The 18616-nt window shown below is 49.0% G+C and overlaps 1 protein-coding gene across 1 annotated transcript; it reads right to left on the minus strand.

Moving 5' to 3' along the window:
• Positions 1 to 1128: 1128 nt before the first annotated feature.
• LOC149360574 (glycerophosphodiester phosphodiesterase 1-like) lies at positions 1129 to 2061 on the minus strand. Its single transcript, XM_089569329.1, has one exon. The coding sequence runs from the start codon at positions 2059 to 2061 to the stop codon at positions 1129 to 1131; it is 933 nt and encodes a 310-aa protein (XP_089425455.1).
• Between the last annotated feature and the right edge of the window lie 16555 nt (positions 2062 to 18616).

Raw genomic sequence — 18616 nt, forward strand, 5'->3', positions numbered from 1 at the left:
TCTCATTTCAGTTTCGAAGCACGCAATATTATCTTCTGCATAATTAATGTTTTATGCAACATCTCCTCCACAATAAATATTAATTTTTTAGCAGAATTCACTCAAAACAAAAGCAGCCCTGCTTTAGTGTGTAAGTTTTTGCAGAAAACGTCGCGCAATCAATAAGTAAGGTAAATAAATTTACTCACTAAGTGATTACCATCTTATGGTGACGCTGCAGATTCTACAATAAATGCAGGGCTACATGGGAAAACCGGTGCTATAGCAGCTTAAGCTGCAAAATGAGCATAGATTGCGCAGCTGTAGGAGCGCGGCTTTAAGCGTCACAAAAACAATGGTGACTCTGGCCCCACATTTAGCCACGTTACGTCATTGCCGTGACAGAAAGCTTGCTCCCCGTGCTCCGAGGAGATACACCAACCTCAGGACACCACTACCGCAAGCGAAGCTTTTATGAAGTAGTATTCATCAGTCAGTTCCTACAAATCGGCAAGCACATTCCGTAGCCCGAGCCTGTGTCCACCGTGAGGCACACAGCACACGAAAAGAGTGTGCACACACAGTAGCCCACCCCCGACCAATACTCACAAATTCTCGCCCATCGGCAGTCACTAGTACACCGCGGCTGCTTGAGATTCAACGTGACGCGGCCGTTATCAAGAGAACCTGAGAATGCGCAAACATACAAGAGCAAGGTTGTGGCATGCGTCACAGCTGCCCGTTCCGCCCCACGTGTTCTGAGGATAAGAGCAGTATTGCTCGTGTAATGGGAAGGCCCCTGCGCTTATTCTGGCTTGCTAACTTACCTGCTTCTATTGCTTTGAAATTAATTGCAGGTGGCGGCACCTGCAGGCCCAAATCTTCCGCAGATTTTTCGATGTCTGGAAACAAACGGGAATCCGCGTCAATATGCGCAAAGAAGTCCTACATCCTTCATAACAGATGCATCCAGGAAGAAGCTCCCACTTCGACGTTAATTAAAATTTTTATTCAGCTTGTGCATTACTATTGTGCCTCTGGCACGAAGAAAGCGCATCTGTAACACTGTGTCAAAATTTTGCCGTTCCCGCAAGCTCAGGTTTCCCTCGAAGTAACCTTGCGTTTCGCGACTGAGGGCAGCGGAAGTGCCTACACTTCAAGCAAGCTGTCCGTGATGACGGGTACACGGAGGACCTTGCGCAAGAACTCCTTCTCGGCTGGGTCATTGGACGTCCAAGCGATCACGTGCATCCCCCGATCGTGCCACGCTCGAACGTAGTCCACGCTGAGCGCATTCGTGCTTATAAGCAAGGCAGACACGCCGGTCAGCTGAGGCAGCAGCCCGTAGTGAAGCGCACTTTCTAGAATCCAGTCGGCGACCATGGAGACGCAGTGCTTGAAGATCGATTTGTATCGCGGCCGCCTGTTCTCCATGTCCTCGAAGGTAAAGAGCCCCGGCCTCCAAGTCAGTGCTGTCAGAATGTCTCGGTTGTGCTTTCGCAAGGCGTAGATGAACTGCGGATAGGAGGAGGCAACGAGTGCCCGCCGATATAGCTCCGGTCGCCGGCGAAACAATTCGTCGAGAATAGCGATGGCGCGCCCATCCGCATGCTTGACGTCTACGATGATCCGCAGTCCGAGGCGCAGGCACTCTTCTACGCCTTCTTCGAGCGTCGGAACGCGCTCGCCTCGGTAGCGGTTCGCCAGAGGGTGCTTGCTGGCGGCGTCCAGTCGACGCACGTCTTCGAAAGACATTGCCGCTAAAGGACCCACTCCATCCGTGGTACGGTCAAGAGTCTCGTCGTGGAAGAGCACTGCCACGCTGTCGTTTGTGAAGGACAGGTCGAACTCGATTCCGAACGCGTTGTTACCCTTCGCTTGTCGGATGGCGGCCAAGGTGTTCTCCGGGGCGTCGTGGCCAGCGCCGCGGTGCGCGAACACGGGAGGCAAGGACGCGTCGCCATGCTCCTTGCCCAGGATCACCTCATAGGCCACGGAATCGGGAAGACGCGGCAGCGCTGCTCTGTAGATGGCGAACCAGGTCAGCAATGCGGCGATCACGCTTGCCAACACGGACACCATGACGAGATTTCTGGGCACAAATAAGAAGAAAGGTGAACTTCCACCACCACTCAACGTCACAGCCCCATTTGGTGCTGGTAATTTAACGACAGCTCTTACGACTAGCAGAATGTTGGATTAGCTCACGGCAACCGAACGACGCGACATCGTGGGAGCATTTCCTCTTCTTCTTCTTCCTTAGTAAAAATGGCACATACCTCCCGATTCTTGGCCGATCCCCGAGTGTGGGTATGTGCCGTCCTGTCAAAGGCTACAACAACAACAACATACCCACGAGGTGGGTTTGGTTGGTTGGTTGGCCTCAAACGAGGTGGGATTGGCCAAGGTGCAGTGCTTAATGGGAGCTCTTCTTTTTGACCTCAGTAAACATAGCAGCTCAGCTCTGCAGCCTCTTTCTTTGCACTTGACCAAGCTCCTGCTGCCGGGTCCAGATCACAGTTTCATCTTCTTTCTCATTATATAATTAACTACTGGCATGGCATGACGATCATTAAAGGCTAGATGTTTGATAAGGTCAGCTGTTGAATAAAAACTCTAATTGCACGTGTACTATTTTCCGAAGGGATCGAAATGCACACAAGATGCATTCAGCAAAGGCATTAGGCCATGTAGGCCTCTCTAGTCGTGTGGTAAGAGCTACATTCAAGGTGGCATTGCAGCATATCTTTTTACTGCACGCCACGTTTAGCTGTAGTGCACTAGGTCTCTCTTTACAACCAATTTGTCACCCTGTTTTGCGCGAGGTGTACCTGCTATCTGAACGAATAGCAGGATGATTAGCGGGCCGGCTGACTCTGACGGGCCGTTAATTTTCAGCGTTTTTTCTCAGCCCCAGGGTATTATTGCTCTTTTGGTTTGTGTCCTTGACGTGCGACAACTTAGGGGCCCCTGGCCAGTGTCAGAAGCACGTCAAGCGACCGCCTAGTCGACACTGCGCCCTATCCACGCCTACACGGAGCTTGACCGTCAGCTGAACCCCATGCTGCAGCGGCAACAGCTATAGTCCAGCGGCCCCTGTAGCCGCGGCTACAGACCAAGTCTCTGCGAACGACAGACTACTCGACGAACAAGCCAGTGCCGAGCTTTTAAGGCGGAAGCCTTTAATGCCTCATCGTTGTAAGCAGGAGTTGTCGACAGAAAATGTCACGCTTTTCAATTGGTCGAAACGTTCGTGACGTCACAGTGCGCGAATTTCAATCGGGGCCAATTGTACTTTGGCTACTAACCATGCAACCAATTAAAGGGATCGTATAGTGATGCTCCAATTAAGTTTGACGGAGTTTAGTTAATTGCTTAATCAACCAATTAGTCTAGTTAACCTTTCTAGTCAGACCAGATAAGTAAATAAAAACGAGTAAGAAATTTGCCGAGCTTGGGAATCGAACCCCGGTCTCCGGAGTGCGAGTCGAGCACGCTACCACTCCGCCATGCCAGCTCGATGGTTCGGAATGAACAAAGGTGCGTCTAGTGAATACGGTGTCTTCATTCACTCCCATCTTCCTCCCTTCCCATTACGGCGAGGTTTAGGTGTCCACCGAGATATGAGAGAAAGATAATTTCCTTTCCTCAAAAACCAATTTACCGACGAGCAAGGCGTATTTGTCCGTGTTTCGGATTGGTCGAAATTGTCGTGACGTCACCGCGCGCGAATTTTGACTGGTGTCCAACGAAATATGGGAGACAGTTACTGCGCAACATCCTTTCCTCAAACACAATTTTCGACTAGTGTCTACTGAGATACGTGAGACAGTTAATACGTGATTTCCATTCCTGAAATACAATTTTCATTTTCTTCATTACGGCCCCTCTTTCTTCTTTCATTCTCACTTCCTCCCTTCCTGTACGGTGCGGCTCAGGTGTCCACCGAGATGACAGAGAATTACAGCCCCATTTCCTTTCCTCAAAAAAGCGTTCCGTTCAAAGGGCAACGCATCGCGCCGGACGGGTGGTGGTGTTCCTTGGACTCCGTGGCAGCGCTACAACACGCTGTCGCGTTCCACTCCTTAAGGCGAAGCTTAAGCGTCATTAATTGGCAGTTAATTAATGCACCAAGAAAATGTGCAGTGAACAATCGCGTAGCAGAATGCAGCACTCAGGCTTTCGCCTTTCACCACTTTAGCCGCTAAAGTTCCTCGTAATTTTTGCGTTAACATAGAGAGGACATGGACCAGGTGCCCTTAACAGTTGTGTCCTTCTAGAAAAAGAGAGCTGCTTGTGTTCCTGTAGTTATCAGGCCCACCGAGGTAGGCAGCTTAGTGTCAGCTCAAGAGCAAGTACTCAGCCATCGCCTTAGCAAGGACGGAGGTTGATGATCAGAGTGTCGGCACTGCCCGCTGCAACCTTCTGCTTACAGTAACGAAGCTGGCTGTAGTGGCTGTAGAGGCAAGTGTCCCATACTCTAAGACTCGGCAAATAGTCTCTCTCGCTCTCAGCCTAAGGCGCCTCAGCGCGATAGGATGTTCAGCGAAAAGCAGCACAACGAAAGCACTGACATCAAGCCTTAGTCGGGCGCCCGGGCGGCGGCAACCGCCACTGGGGTCCCGTACTAGGGACCTCCACCTAGTGTTTGTAAGGATCGGTCCCTTACGGGCTGATCCAAACATACCTCCTGCTCATTCGTAATAAATGTTTTCACCACCACCACCACCAAGACATCACATGCCTATGTATTCCGATCCTGTTTGCATCATCAAGTCTCTTGTCCGCGCCAAACCGTTGTGAAGAGGTCTCTAGAAGAAGAAGCTGTCTATGCAATTCAGTCGTTGGTGTCGGCCTCCTACGCTCCCTAGGGGCGTAATACCATACATCGATAACCTGGACTTCAACAGCCACAACTTCAACGCAGACGACCATCCACAACATCGTTCGCACATGCACAATTTTCTAGCCTCGGGGTTTACGATCCAAATTCTCCTTTTTCCAGCAGCTTGTGCGAGCGTATCACTCCCGTTTCATAGTCATCTCTGAATCGTGCATCGAGGAAATTTTCAGCTGCACAGATACTATTTAAGCAATTCAGAATGGCCAGATGACGTCAGGAGATTGCTGATAGGCTTTCGCAAGGATATCCCGGCCATCTTGGTTACGTCCCACCTCAAAGTGACAACGAATACGTGTGCGCAGTAACAGCAATTGGCAGCCAATAGTGCACTGTCATTGGAATGTACGTTGAGCCAGGCAGGCCATTCGACTCTTTAGGGCATGAAAATTTGTTAGCAAGGACGTCCTCTCCGCATGTTATTTGTGGAGGCTTCAATGATCGCAATGAAACTTGGTAGCTTTGGTTTATGGTGTTTAACGTCTCAAAGCAACTCGAAATTCATTTCGTTTGGTTTAAGGGGTTTTAAAATCCAAAAGCGGCTCAGGCTTTGAGGCACGCCGTACTAGAGAAATCCGGAAGTTTCTACCACCTGGTACTCTCTAACGTGCAATGAGATGGCACAGTACACAGGCCTCTAGATTTCGCCCCCATCGAAAGACGACCGCCGAGGACAGGATCACACCCCCGTCTTTCGGGCCAGTAGCCGATCCCCATAACCACTGAGCCAACAATAAAATTTAGGGGCACTACACGTACATGTGCCCGAGGTGCCAAGCTTGCGCAACTTCTCTCAACAGATTCAATTGAGTTCCTAAATGATGGGCCGCCGCGGTGGCTCAGCGGTTACGGTGCTCAGGTGCTGGCCAGAAAGACGCGGGTTCGATCCCGGCCGCGGCGGTCGAATTTTGATGGAGGCGAAATTCTAGAGGCGCTTGTGCTGATCGATGTCAGTCCACGTTTGAGAACCCCAGGTGGTCGAAATTTCCGGGGCCCATCACTACAGCGTCCCTCCTAGTCTCAGACACTTTGCGACGTTAACCCCCCTCCCCTTCAAACCATACCAAACTAAATGATGGCAGCATATCCTACCTAGAGAGACTCTGTTTGAAGAACGGAAAGCAACCCGCCGAAAGGGCTACCGAGTGCGACACGCAGGCTTTGTAATCTGTTAAGAATGGCCGCAGACCCACCTCTGTATTCAATTCACTTTCTATCTTAATCGTTCAAACAGCACCAATCTCTAGCCCACTTCCCGTCGACAATCGGTGCAACTGTACCTGTTTCTGCCTAGACCGCAGCCAACAGATGTTGAGCGTTGCGACGCGATGTCCAGCGCAAATCCGGAAGGTGAGGGCTCCATAGAAATGGCCCCTTTTCTTCGACCTTATGCGCCAAAGATATTTCTTGGTCTCTCACTTTTTACAGCGGGACTTGTGTTTGTTTGCAGGGGCAGCGTCCTCCTGAGAGGAAGCAGAAATCGGCGACACACCACGTTTCGAGGACAACGTTGGACTTTGCACGTCTGCCCCAGACTTTCCGTCAGGGATTGAGCTAACAGGCTGGCAATCAGCCAGCTGTATGCAACATCCCACAGTGACATCAAGAATCCCATTAGTGGTGGTGCTGGACGCCGCGGCCACACCGCCATCTGTTTGTTCCTCCGGCTCACGCGCCGGGCAGGAACGCGCAGCCAGAGTTTCATCATTGAGGCTGTGTATTTCCGATCTGTGCTCAGACAGGCAGTGGTGGTGAACATCTGCAGACAGTTTCCCGTCCGTGAAGGCATTGGAGGCTCACGCTACAGATCAGGACCGGCATCAGAGACTAGGCGAGAAGTTGTTGATTCAATTAGCGTAAAGGCTGTCATGCCACCAGCAGCATCCAAAACTTCTGTCGCATTCATCAAACATTCATTCACACAGCATTCATTCAATTCATTGAACACAAGGGCGGCCTGCCTGTAATTAAATCCAGGTTCTATAGAGCGCAAACTGTCAAGAGATGAGGGACGTCGTTGGCAATTGACGCCATCAGCAAGAGTGAGTGCAATGTGTTTATTCAAAGTACGCATACCCTCCATATCTGAAACTCTCCAGTGCTCTACAGTGATGGAAGCAACCTATCCGCAAGCTCGAAGGGCTAAACGAATGGAGAGATCTTCTCGGTGTTCTAGGAGTCAAAGAAGCTCGAGCTTTACGGGCTTCGGTTCTGGGTCAAGGACGAGAAACAACGGTTTTTCTCTTGTAACTCTACGGAGCTCACGGGCTTAGCTCTTTGGCTCACGCTGTCTTGCAAGTTACCATCCATGCGAGGGACATTTGGAGAGAGAGAGAGATAAAGAGAGGGGGAAAGGCAGGGATGTTAACCAGAAAGGTTTCCGGTTGGCTACCCTGCACTGGGGAAGGGAATGAGGGGATAAAAAGGGAAGAACTATGCGACGGAACTGACTCCCCTTAAATCGACGAAACGCGTAAAGCATCTCTAAAGTCCTAGGCACGATATGGAGGGCCAGCAAGGTCCGCATGCAGAAAAACGGAGTTGAAATCTAGCTTACCGACAGTTAGACTGGGGAGAACTGTGCGATAAGTAGTATTACTGGCGGCAGACGCCCCAGCAGTACCTCGGCCTCGGGCCGATTTATCCATTTCAGCGGATAACATGAAAGAAACGCGACCGTTCAGAACGTCATCATGGCAGACGAAGTCCGATACGACACTTCGACGTTTGAAGCTCAATAAAGGCGATTTTAGTGAACGCACAGCTCTTAAAAACGTATCTTCGAGGTATGTGCTGAGGCTTACATGACAGATCATGTACATGTTAACTACAGATGTGGCAATCCAGAGAGTAGGAAATTTCCTCCGTTTCCCGTAAATTTTCTACGTGCTGGCGTGCGGTCGTAGCGACATCATGCGGCATCCACTGGAAACCCCCCTCGCAAAGCACGACGCTGAACCAGTACATGCCGCAGGTAGCGGACAGCGCACAACTTTCGCACTTCCACACGTAAGGAGATTTAAGTGTACCTCGTAATTTTTTTCAGCATTAATAAGCAAGCACCGGTCGGTGAACCGCTTACTCACAAGTTATGCGTCTTATTCACAGTGCGGTTCTTGAATGTTCTTATTTTGCCCTCTCTATTGTGAGTAAACTGCCCGCCGTGGCTGGTCATGGCTAAATTGTCGCGAGACGTTGCTCGATAAGAGAAACCTGGGTCGCACACCGCTATCGGTGGCCGCACTTTCCATAGCAGGGCAGTGGCGCATGAGTGGCATGAGGACTCCCAGAAATTCCTGATAGTCGCAAAAACAATTTCGCACGACTGGGGATGAACCCATTAACGCTTCCGAGTGATACCCTTAATGCGGAGCGTAATTGCCCGCTCAATTTAGCCTTAGTCGCTTTGGGACGTTAAACCCCATAAACCAAACCAAACCAACCAATTTTCTTGCTCCTCGGTGTCTGCTCAAGATAAAATTTGCAGTGGCTTAGCTCGAGTATGCCAGGATACACGTACGAATGGTAAGGCATAGCTTGGTTACCCTTGATTAATCTTGATTGCAAGTCCAGGTTAGTCGGGTTTTCTAGCTGCGTTGTTTCAATCCTGCGACATGTTATCAGACATGCGACACAGCTGGCAAAGCGAGCCGAGGCGAGCGCAACGACGAGGCAAGCGGTGTGACGTCATACCAAATGACGGCGGCGGCTCTGCTGTGAGGCGCGCGGCGTGACGTCATGCCAGATGGCACGGCGAGCGCGCGGCGTTCGCCAGCTGCGGTGGTTGCTAGGCAACGGCTGAAGGTTGGTCTCTGTGCCTTCTCGGAGCACCAGCGCAGCGAAATCACAACTTCGTCGCCAATGCAGCTTTCGCTGCAATAATTTCTCGTTTTTAAGTCCCAAACACAGCTCAAAATGGGCTCAGAATGGCCATATACTTAACATCATTCAATATTTCGTAATTTTTGGAACTTATTTTCGCACATTATGTAGGAAGAATGTGGAAAACGCAAGCTGAGGCATAGGAACTGACACTGATGGCTGTCGTAGCCTCAAAAAACACCGAAGATTTCAGCTCTGATAGCTCAACGTATTCCACAAATAACACCGCTTGTCGTTTATATGAGTGATTTGTGCAGTCCCGCCTTTATAGCCTGATGGGCTCCTTATCGGCTTCCTCTTAGCTAAAAGAATTTTGGGCGCGGTTCCCACTGATAATTTTTACTTGTTTTCTAGCAGCGTACGCAAGCACTGAGCTGGAAAGATGGACTAGAAAAAGAAGAGATTATACAATAGCACCAATACAAGGTTTAGAAAGCGAAACTAACCCCCGTATTCACAAACTGGCCTTACCTTTACCTTACTTTAACTCGAAAGGCGACTTTACGTAAGGTTACTGAAAGTGAAAGGTGAGGGAAAGGCCATGCCGTGTTACAGAAATCCACCTTTCGGGTGCCTTACGGAAAGCGCCCTTACCCGCAGAAGTAAGAGGTATGGTACCGAGGCTAAAGAAATATTAATGCTTCCCTCAACAGCGCATGTACTGATAACTTGTTTCTATACTGTAGAAAGCAGTTAAACATATAGTGGAGCTAGCCTGGCTCTAATTTTCACGCACGTTTTCTCTTGGTCTAGCCACAATGAGAGGCAGCCGTCGCTACAAGCAGCTTTGTTGCTTCAACGTCCTTTTTGTTTACTTTTGTGTGATTCGTAATGTGTTGTGCGACTGTGCGCTTTGTTGTTGTTGTTGTTTTGTGCGGAACGTCAAAAATGTATCTATAGCGAGGATCGTTGGCCAATACTTGTTTTTGTTGCTTGTTTTTTAAAACTGTATAAACTCTTGTGTTGCCTCCCTGTCAATAATTAGGATTGTAGACTCGTCAAGCTGCCCAAGGGCAGCTTTTTTCTACGATTCCTCCATCTGTAGTGCTAGATGGGAAATAAACTTTGATTTGATTTGATTTGATACCGAGTTTCTGGTAGAAGTGACAACTGCGATACAATGAAATTTCATCCAACAGCCGCTTTGCTTCTGCTGCCTCTTCCGGCCCGCCTGGCTTCTGCTGGGTACGCTGCAGAAGGCGTCGCAGAAATCGAGCATAGCTTTATTTTATGACGGGACGCGTGCACAGTAAAGGGGTGACGTGAGTAGTATTTTTATTATAGCGCTGCACAGTTCCGAAGCGCCCTCAGCTGCGGCATCGATGCGAAACCACCTAGGCATAGCGACGACCAGGGCAGCCAGCGAGCAGCGCAGTTCGTCGCTCAGCGCGTCGCGGACGGGGTCGCTGCCGAAAGCTCGGCTCTTGCTCAGGCATGCTGTCATTGCTCGAATATAGCAGGCCGCCTTTCTGATAGCATGACTGTTTTGCCTTTTCTGGTGCGAACGGGAAGTACACTAAGCCAGCAGTCATAAAAATGGCCGGCGTCATAAAAATGAGCAGAAGATTGTTGTTGACGTAAATAGGAAACCCTTGGATAGGGAAATGTAAAAATATATCATTTTTCTGTGTCACTGGCCGATACCGAGTTGCTGCATGGTAAAAGTGACAACTGTAACTACGAGCAAATTTGTTGCTGGAACCGACTCGCAGCTGCCGCTGGCCCGACTACCTATATGGGGCCCGGCTCGCTTGGCGTCCACCAGCTCCACTTCCGAAGGCGTCGCGAAAAATTGACGACATTTTTAGTTTATTGTTAGATGGTGCTTTTAACAGTGAATCGATATCAAGAGTGGTCTTTTATTACAGCGCAGGCGACTTCCGAAGCGCCGTCCGCTGCGGCATCCATGAGAAAAAAATTACGAGGAACTTTAGCGGCTAAAGGGGTGAAAGGCGAAAGCCTGAGAGCTGCATTCTGCTACGCGATTGTTCACTGCACATTTTGTTGGTGCATTAATTAACTGCCAATTAATGACGCTTAAGCTTCGCCTTTAGGAGTGGAACGCGACAGCGTGTTGTAGCGCTGCCACGGAGGCCAATGAACGCCACCACCCGTTCGGCGCGATGCGTTGCCCTTTGAACGCAACCCTTTTTGAGGAAAGGAAATGCGGCTGTAATTGTCTTTCATCTCCGTGGACACCTGAGCCGCACCGTACAGGAAGGGAGGAAGTGTGAGTGAAAGAAGAAAGAGGGGCCGTAATGAAGAAAATTAAAATTGTATTTCAGGAAAGGAAATTACGCTTTAACTGTCTCACATATCTCAGTAGACAGTAGTCGAAAACTGTATTTGAGGAAAGGAAGTTGCGCAGTAACTGTCTCACATATTTCGGTGGACACCCGTCAAAATTCGCGCTCGGTGACGTCACGACAATTTGGACCAATCTGAAACACGGACAAATACATCTTGCTCGTTGGTAAATTGGTTTTTGAGGAAAGGAAATGTATTTGTCTCTCATATCTCGGTGGAGACCTAAACCTCGTCGTAACGGGAAGGGAGGAAGATGGGAGTGAACGAAGACACCGTATTCACTAGACGCACCTTTAGTTCATTCCAAACCATCGAGCTGGCATGGCGAAGAAGTGGTCAATAAATAAAAAAAAAAAGCTGGCATGGCGAAGTGGTAGCGTGCTCGACTCGCACTCCGGAGACCGGGGTTCGATTCCCAAGCGCGGCCAATTTCTTACTAGGTTTTATGTATTTATGTGGTCTGACTAGAAAGGTTAATTAGACTAATTGGTTAAGTAAGCAATTAATTAAACTCTGTCAAACTTACTTGGAGCATCACTATACGATCCCTTTAATTGGTTGCATGGTTAGTAGCCAAAGTACAATTGGCCCTGTTTGAAATTCGCGCACTGTGACGTCACGACCGTTTCGATCAACTGAAAAGCGTGACATTTCTGTCGACAGCTCCTGCTTACAACGATGAGGCATTAAAGGCTTCCGCCTTAATAGGCTATAGGCCTAGCGACGACGAGGGTCGCCAGGCGCAATTTGTCGCCTGGCGCGCCCGCGGGCTGTGCCGTAGCCGAAAGCTCGCTACTTGCGCAGGCATGCTTTGTCGCTCCTCGAGTATAGCAGGTAACCTTTCTGATAGCTTGGCTGTTTTGTCTCTTCTGGTGCGAACTTCAAGTACACCAAGCCAAGCAGCGCTCATACACTGCTGCACGGTGGCAAAGCCTGACATCGGCTGTAGGCGGAGCTTGAGTCGAGCAGCGCTTCGATGCTTGGCGCTCGATGTGTCCCTGTTTGCAATGGGGCGGCAGTTCTCAAGCGGTGTGCGCACCAGTTAAGTTTTCACACGTGTGTCTCCTGTTTTCATTTTTCCATATCTTCGGCTTATGGAAACTTGACCAGGGCCGGAAACAATGTTGCTGCAATGACGGCAGATACAGTCGATAGCACCCGGGAAACCGTGGGCTGGGATACGCTGACAAGTTAGCTGGTGACAACTTGGAAGGTCCTCGCACCGTAAAAGCGAAGGGCGGCAAGCAGTCGCAGCAGCGGCGGCACGGGGCAACCTCGTCCGTCAGGGTAGCGGTGCAATGGCAGCATAGACAATAGTTCCAGCACGGCAGGCTTCGAAAAGTGGTATCTCGCGAGAAACTCGTCGAACAGCTCCATCGCGTACTGGCGATTCCTCAGCACTCGCCGCTTCGGCTTCGCTCGATTTCTTCTATTAACTCCGTGAACTTGACGAATCGGAAAAGCGGTCGTCGTGCTGGGTTGCCAGATTGATTGAAGAAAGGAGCTGCTGAGGTAGGCCAGGGGCTACCTTTGCGAACGCGCCCTTTCAGAGGGCGAAAGGGCGGCTAAAGGTGCAGTTTAACGGCAAGTTTGGTTTCTGAAACTCGGAAAGGAGACGCAAAGCCAAGGACGTCGAAAGGAAAGGTGAAGGTTAGTTTGTGAATACGGGGGCAAAACCTTTAAACTGTAAACGTGAAAGCCATAACCTCAAAAGATGGTGCAAAAGAAATGCATCTCACCACGCGGCGCTCAAAAGATGAACTGGCGGAGTCAGGACTCAGAACTTTACGGATAACTATGCACTGAGGATACTCCTGCGGTTGTGCGTTTAATATAAAGAAGCAGCTGCGGTTCATTACATTGATTATCGTTAGGAAGCTTGGCTATATCAGCAATGTTATGCGCCACGCACGTGCAAAATGGGCATTATCATTTCTGCTGCCAATGCAGTAAAGACGCCCGTTCCATGTGGTGCGTCATTCCGAGCCAATGCAGCTGTTATCTGATTGGCACATTTCCCGTTAGCAGTTGCAAGGATTATGCTAACAGGCAGAAGTGCGACACGAAGCGAGTCTTCACCTTTCAGCCATTTGGAAGACAACCCTTCATACACCATGAATACTTCATCGCGGAGACAGAATTTCTAATTCTTCCGAGGGAATTTAAAGAAAAGAAACGTTGCACTGGCATCAATCCATCCGCTGGAATTTAAGAAATGAGTCCTCTGTAAGATATTGCTGCCACCATTCAGAAGCGCAAGTACTGAGAAGCTTTTAGGAGTATGTGCAAATGCACATAGGCCACTTAAAGAGATTAGCACAAATGGCCCACCGGCGGAGTTATTTCTTCGAAACTCGCATTATTCTGGTTCACGATAGCGACGATAACGAGGGTTCAGGCCTTCCCGAATCCTCAGTATAGCTTAAGGCTCAGCGGAAACTCATCGCCTCGAAACGATTCTTTTTCTTTCTTTCTTTAAATTTTGTCGCAACGGCTGTCGTCGGTCAATTGTCGTAATTTTTTTATTCGCCCCTCTACGTAATGATAATGCCTCTCTGCTCTTTTTCGGTACCCAAATTTGGACAGTTTGCAAACCGCCCGTATCACCCAAACCTGATGTTGACAATTATTTCACACCGGTATATGTGGGAACATTTGAAACAACAGATCTTTTTTTTTGCTTTTATTGTTTTTTCAGTCTATTTTGTACTTCAAGTGAGCTCCGATGGTCATAGCACGCAGCAGCCTTCCCTGGCAAAAGGCGTGCTGTAACGCTGACCAGGCCTGGGTATTGCAGTAGCAAACAACGCTGCACACAAAATACCCATCCTTCAATTTTTTTTTTCACCTTAATCTCTCATCAGGGAAGTCATTGCAGAAGGACGCTTCTGAAATATAGCCAAATTACAAACATAAAATATTAGGTGAGTCATCCTGAGCAAAGGATACTTCCACCCATCTGGCTTCAGCAGAAGGTACCAGCGCGCACAATCATCATGACAAAATAAAAAAAAATCACGAGGGGTGAACGAATGCAAAAGAAAAAAGGTTGGCTTGTTTTCAGACATGCTGCCCTTAACCCGTTGGTGAGGCTCAAGTAGCACATGATTTCAGCCCTCCGAGGGGGCTCAGAGCCGATATTCAAGGAAGGAAGGGAAAACTTTATTTACACCAATGGTTTTTCCTGCGGTTTGGGGGCATCTTCAGAGACGTCTTGGTTCTACCCCCAGGAGCCTTCTCTGTCGAAGTCGTCCGCCGCCTCGGACAGAAACGTTGACGCTCAGCTTGCGATTCGCTCCCGCAGGCAGAGTTAAAGCACGCATTCTACCTGCCCTCTTTGCTCGCTCTCAGCTGCCGCAACAGGGGTCACATGGGCTATAAAATATTTCACCCCCACCGAGAAGAGGAGGAGGAGTTGGAGTTGAATCGGCGTCTCGAACAGCAGGAGGTAACGGGAAAAAGAGAAGCGGTGTTCCACGATCGCCGGCAGCCGGCCGCGGAAGGTCGGGTGAAAGTGCGACGCCGCCCCGAACAGGTTCCAAGGTCGCCAACACCTCGCACAAACGGCAGATAGTACCGTGCACTGAAGCGCGGCCCACAGGCGTTCTGTGGGCGGCCATGGAAGGCTAGAAGAGGTTCGAGTGTTGTCGCATCCTATTGCATGGCAGTGGCCTAAAGTCATGATCCAGGTAATGGTCAGTGAATGGTTTTCATATAGACAGCTTAGCGTCTGTCTGGGGTTCCGTCGTAACATAATTTCCCGCATGTAAAAAAGAAAGACGGGAAACAAAGAATATTCCACCGTCTTGGATCCAGCGGTTCCGGGAAACTCACTCAACACTTTCACAGCCTTGCCTTTTATCTCTGTGCTGCTTGTGCAGTTTCAAAACACGGGAACATGAGTTTGCGATCTCACCTTCAACTCAGTCACGGCTAACTGCTCGAAGTACAAGCCCGAGAAAGAGTTAGCGATAGCGTTGTATCTGTTTCGCGGAATGTGGCACTCTGGAATGTCCCAATTAAGAAGATCGCTTTGATGTATATTCGCATTCTGAGGCTGGCTCGTACTTCCTGAAACAAAAAAGAATCCATAACTAAAGATTTGATAGACGTTTTTAATTTATTTTTTTTATAACAGCAGTCCTTTCAGGGAAGTTTTGTTTGCCTTCTACCTATTACAATGTCACACTCGTACAACGGACGGGCCAAGTTGTCCGTTTCCACCATACCTACGAAGAATTGTCACTAAAAGATCTATCGAAGGACATCTTAGCGAGCAACGTCTAGTGTTGCGTCATGTCGGTACTGATCTAAAGTTCTGGCCTATTTAAGGCCTATATTGAGGCGTTTAAGGCGCACTAATGTTCTGAATATCCTAGCTTGTGTCTGTGCAAAAGCGCTTACCCTAAAGCCTTCTCCCGCAGCACTCTCTACCTCCTCCAGTCTGGTAAGACACTCGGATTGGCCGAAAGTTTTGCACCAAGCGCCGTCACGACTAGTGGTCGCCATGGTGAAAGCATCTTCGCCGCAAACATAGTTCCGCGGTTTGCGATGATGCTTTTTTATCTGTGCAGTTCTTGAGTGAGGAAAAGTACGGCGCTAAGGAAGGGTTTACTGCACGAAACTGCCCGATTGCTACTCTGGGCCGGCGGCGCGGAAGAGAGGGTCGTCGGCGTCTTATCCAGTCGTTTGCCTTTCGCCGCAGCGACCAGTGTTGCAGAGGCGAATGACTTTCGCCGCTGGCCATGCGCTGGGCGCTTCCCGGAAGCAAAACAAGATAAGCCACATCGCCCGCTGTGACCGGGTTGACTCATATTGGATGGAATGCTTGCAAGCATTGGAAAGTGAATAACGAGAGGCTGCGGGTTCACCGCACGATCAGCAGTGATCCTGTCAGGTACGCAAAGGGTTAATTTTTACTTTTCTTGAAATACCCTGAGTCATATATTTAGGACTCAGTTATACATACACTTGACGAGGAAATATAATGCATTGAGGGTGTTCTCCGGATTCCTTATGTTGCCCCTGCATCGTTGTGCAGGGGCAACATAAGGAATGTTGCATCGTTGTGCAGCCGCAACATTGATACTACAGCTTGCAGATGACACTGCTTGCTAGCTATGACGTCACAGATGGCAGATGACTGATGGAGAAAAGGAATAATGAAAGGGGAAAACAATCTTTATCAAATCAAATTGTGAGAAATCCGTATGTAAAAACCGGTATGTACCATTGGGCTCCATGGTTTTATAGTAACTTACGGGCTACGTTGCTCCAAATGACAGCGCACTGCAGTTCATTGCACTCCGGGTATTTCCCGCGACGTCTCGCGCCGAGTGCATCGACCCGCCTCAAGAATGGACACTTTGTTCGTGGCGGTGCGGCTGACCACATTCGTTTCCTCTCTTAATCTAAACAAATGGGCTAAACAGGGAAAAGGAATTACTTCCCTGCCATGCAAGTATTTTATTGCAAAAGCATTACTAGTCCCTCTGCGACAAAAGCCGGCGTCGTGTGTGTTAGTGTGTGTACTCGGACATGGAACAGAAAATCCCAATGATGGCAAGAAAAATAGAGTAACGTCGTCAAGCGGCCGTAGGACGTACAAAGCAAGCGGAGCACCGTACTTGAGACAGTCATAGGCATGTCATTCTTCCATATATACTCCCCACTGGGTGACCTCAATGTGACGGCAGTTTTGCCGGCAACATTCGTACCAAAATTGTGACGCAACCGTGACGCAACCGTTTATCGTACAGCGTTCTGGGTGTTGTGAAACGATTTTTCGTCGCATACAGCTTACATGTGCTAGTCAGATTGGAGGCTAGCTTGCGACAGGGATTCGAACCGACGACGTATGCATCTTCAGTTCTATGCTTTCTCAGGCTCTACCCCATCCCTTAAGGCGCGGTTGAAGTGTCCACCGAGATGTGAGACAATTACTGTCACATTTGCTTTTCTCAAAAACCATCGCATCATTTACTGGGACGCCACCGTTCGTCTTACAGCGTTCCTGGTGGCGTCATACGTGCGCGCGTGTGTGCATGTGTGCGGTTGGTGTGTGTGTGTGTGGATGCCAATGAACCCGCGGACAGTTATGCTTTAGCATTCCACTCGCAAGCAGTCTTAAGTGTTTCTGTCCAATTTTTATTGTTTTTTTATTCTGCGGTTTCTGCATCTCTGAAGTGTTCTTTTCCTGCATGTGAATGCGAGCACATTCAGGAAACCATCTAGACATTCAATGTATTTATTCGAGGATAAAACAAGCTCTTTAGATTCCGTACTCGCAGCTTGGCAGCTTTCAAGCAGCCATTTTATAGTTATACCAAGGAAATAACAGATGTACAATGAAAACTGCTACGACCTGGGGACTACAAATAAAGTACAAATTAGCATAATAAACGAATGACACTGGTAGAGAAGTACAAAGGGAGGGCTTCGAGACGCAGCATTGAAGGAAAGAAAGGCAGTCATCCGATTCTTACCTTGGTAGGTTTCTGTCCTATAGTAAGGCGTAAGTCTGAGACATGTATTTTGAACGAACCTACGCTGAGTTGTTGGTAAACTGAGATGTGAACATTGTGCAGCCGCTTTACTGTTACTGATTAAAGTTGTCTTTCAAATCAAAAAGTTCACCTTGCGGCATGTCTTGCTGATCTCTAAGGGACCAAAGGGGGGGGGGGGGGGGGGGCAACTTTACTTGTTTTGCTGCAGGACAGGATCTCTCTCTTTCTTCGGATAAATGGTTAAGTGCAGCTCATTGAAAAATGCTTAGTGGGATGTGTTCATTAACGCGAAGCTGGAGGTTCAGCTAAGATTAAGTGTCGATCCTAATTAGGTGAATTTTAAAGACACCAAGGAGAAAGATGCAGGAGACGAATGGGAGACGCCTTTGCCCTGCCCGGGACATGGCCTAGTAGACGGCGAAGGAAAAATTACCCGTCCTCCCTCCGATTTTGCTCACGTACGCCTCTACTTTATGGTATAGAAATTAAAACCTAACGTCTGTAATTACCTGCTTTAAGAGAGAAACTTTCTTCCTGACAGCAACTTTATCTTCGACAGGATCGAACAGAATGTAACCAGCCACAGAAACGGGAACCCAAGAGGAATTACACAGGACAGCGCTGTCCCGTGTACTTCCTTTTGGGTTCCCGCTGTCGTTGCTGGCTGCATTATGTTTGATCAAAGCCAACCAGCCCCGCATGGTTAGCCTGTGGCTCCCACCGGATTATCTGCCATAGCAAGAATCGATGGGCAACAAGCTGATGCGCTCACCAGTTTTGCACCGGTGCTCACAACTTAAGGCCGCTCGTATGATTGTCCCCATTAAGCCTCTTCACTATCAGCCTCCTGACTCGTCATTTGTGCAAACGTTTTGAAAGCTTACAACCCATTTCAGAGAAGTGCTCCGAGAGGGGCATATCAATTTTGTCTGAGAAAATGTTGCACCTTGAATGGAGGCTAGAGGAGGCGCTAGCAAATGGCGGGCCGCGTTTTTCGTACGCGAGAGCCATTTGAGTTGTCCTTTCATCCGTGTCGTTGGCA

Source organism: Amblyomma mixtum, chromosome 2 (assembly GCF_055824585.1).
Source record: "Amblyomma mixtum isolate Tamu chromosome 2, ASM5582458v1, whole genome shotgun sequence".
Classification (NCBI taxonomy): Eukaryota; Metazoa; Arthropoda; class Arachnida; order Ixodida; family Ixodidae; genus Amblyomma; species Amblyomma mixtum.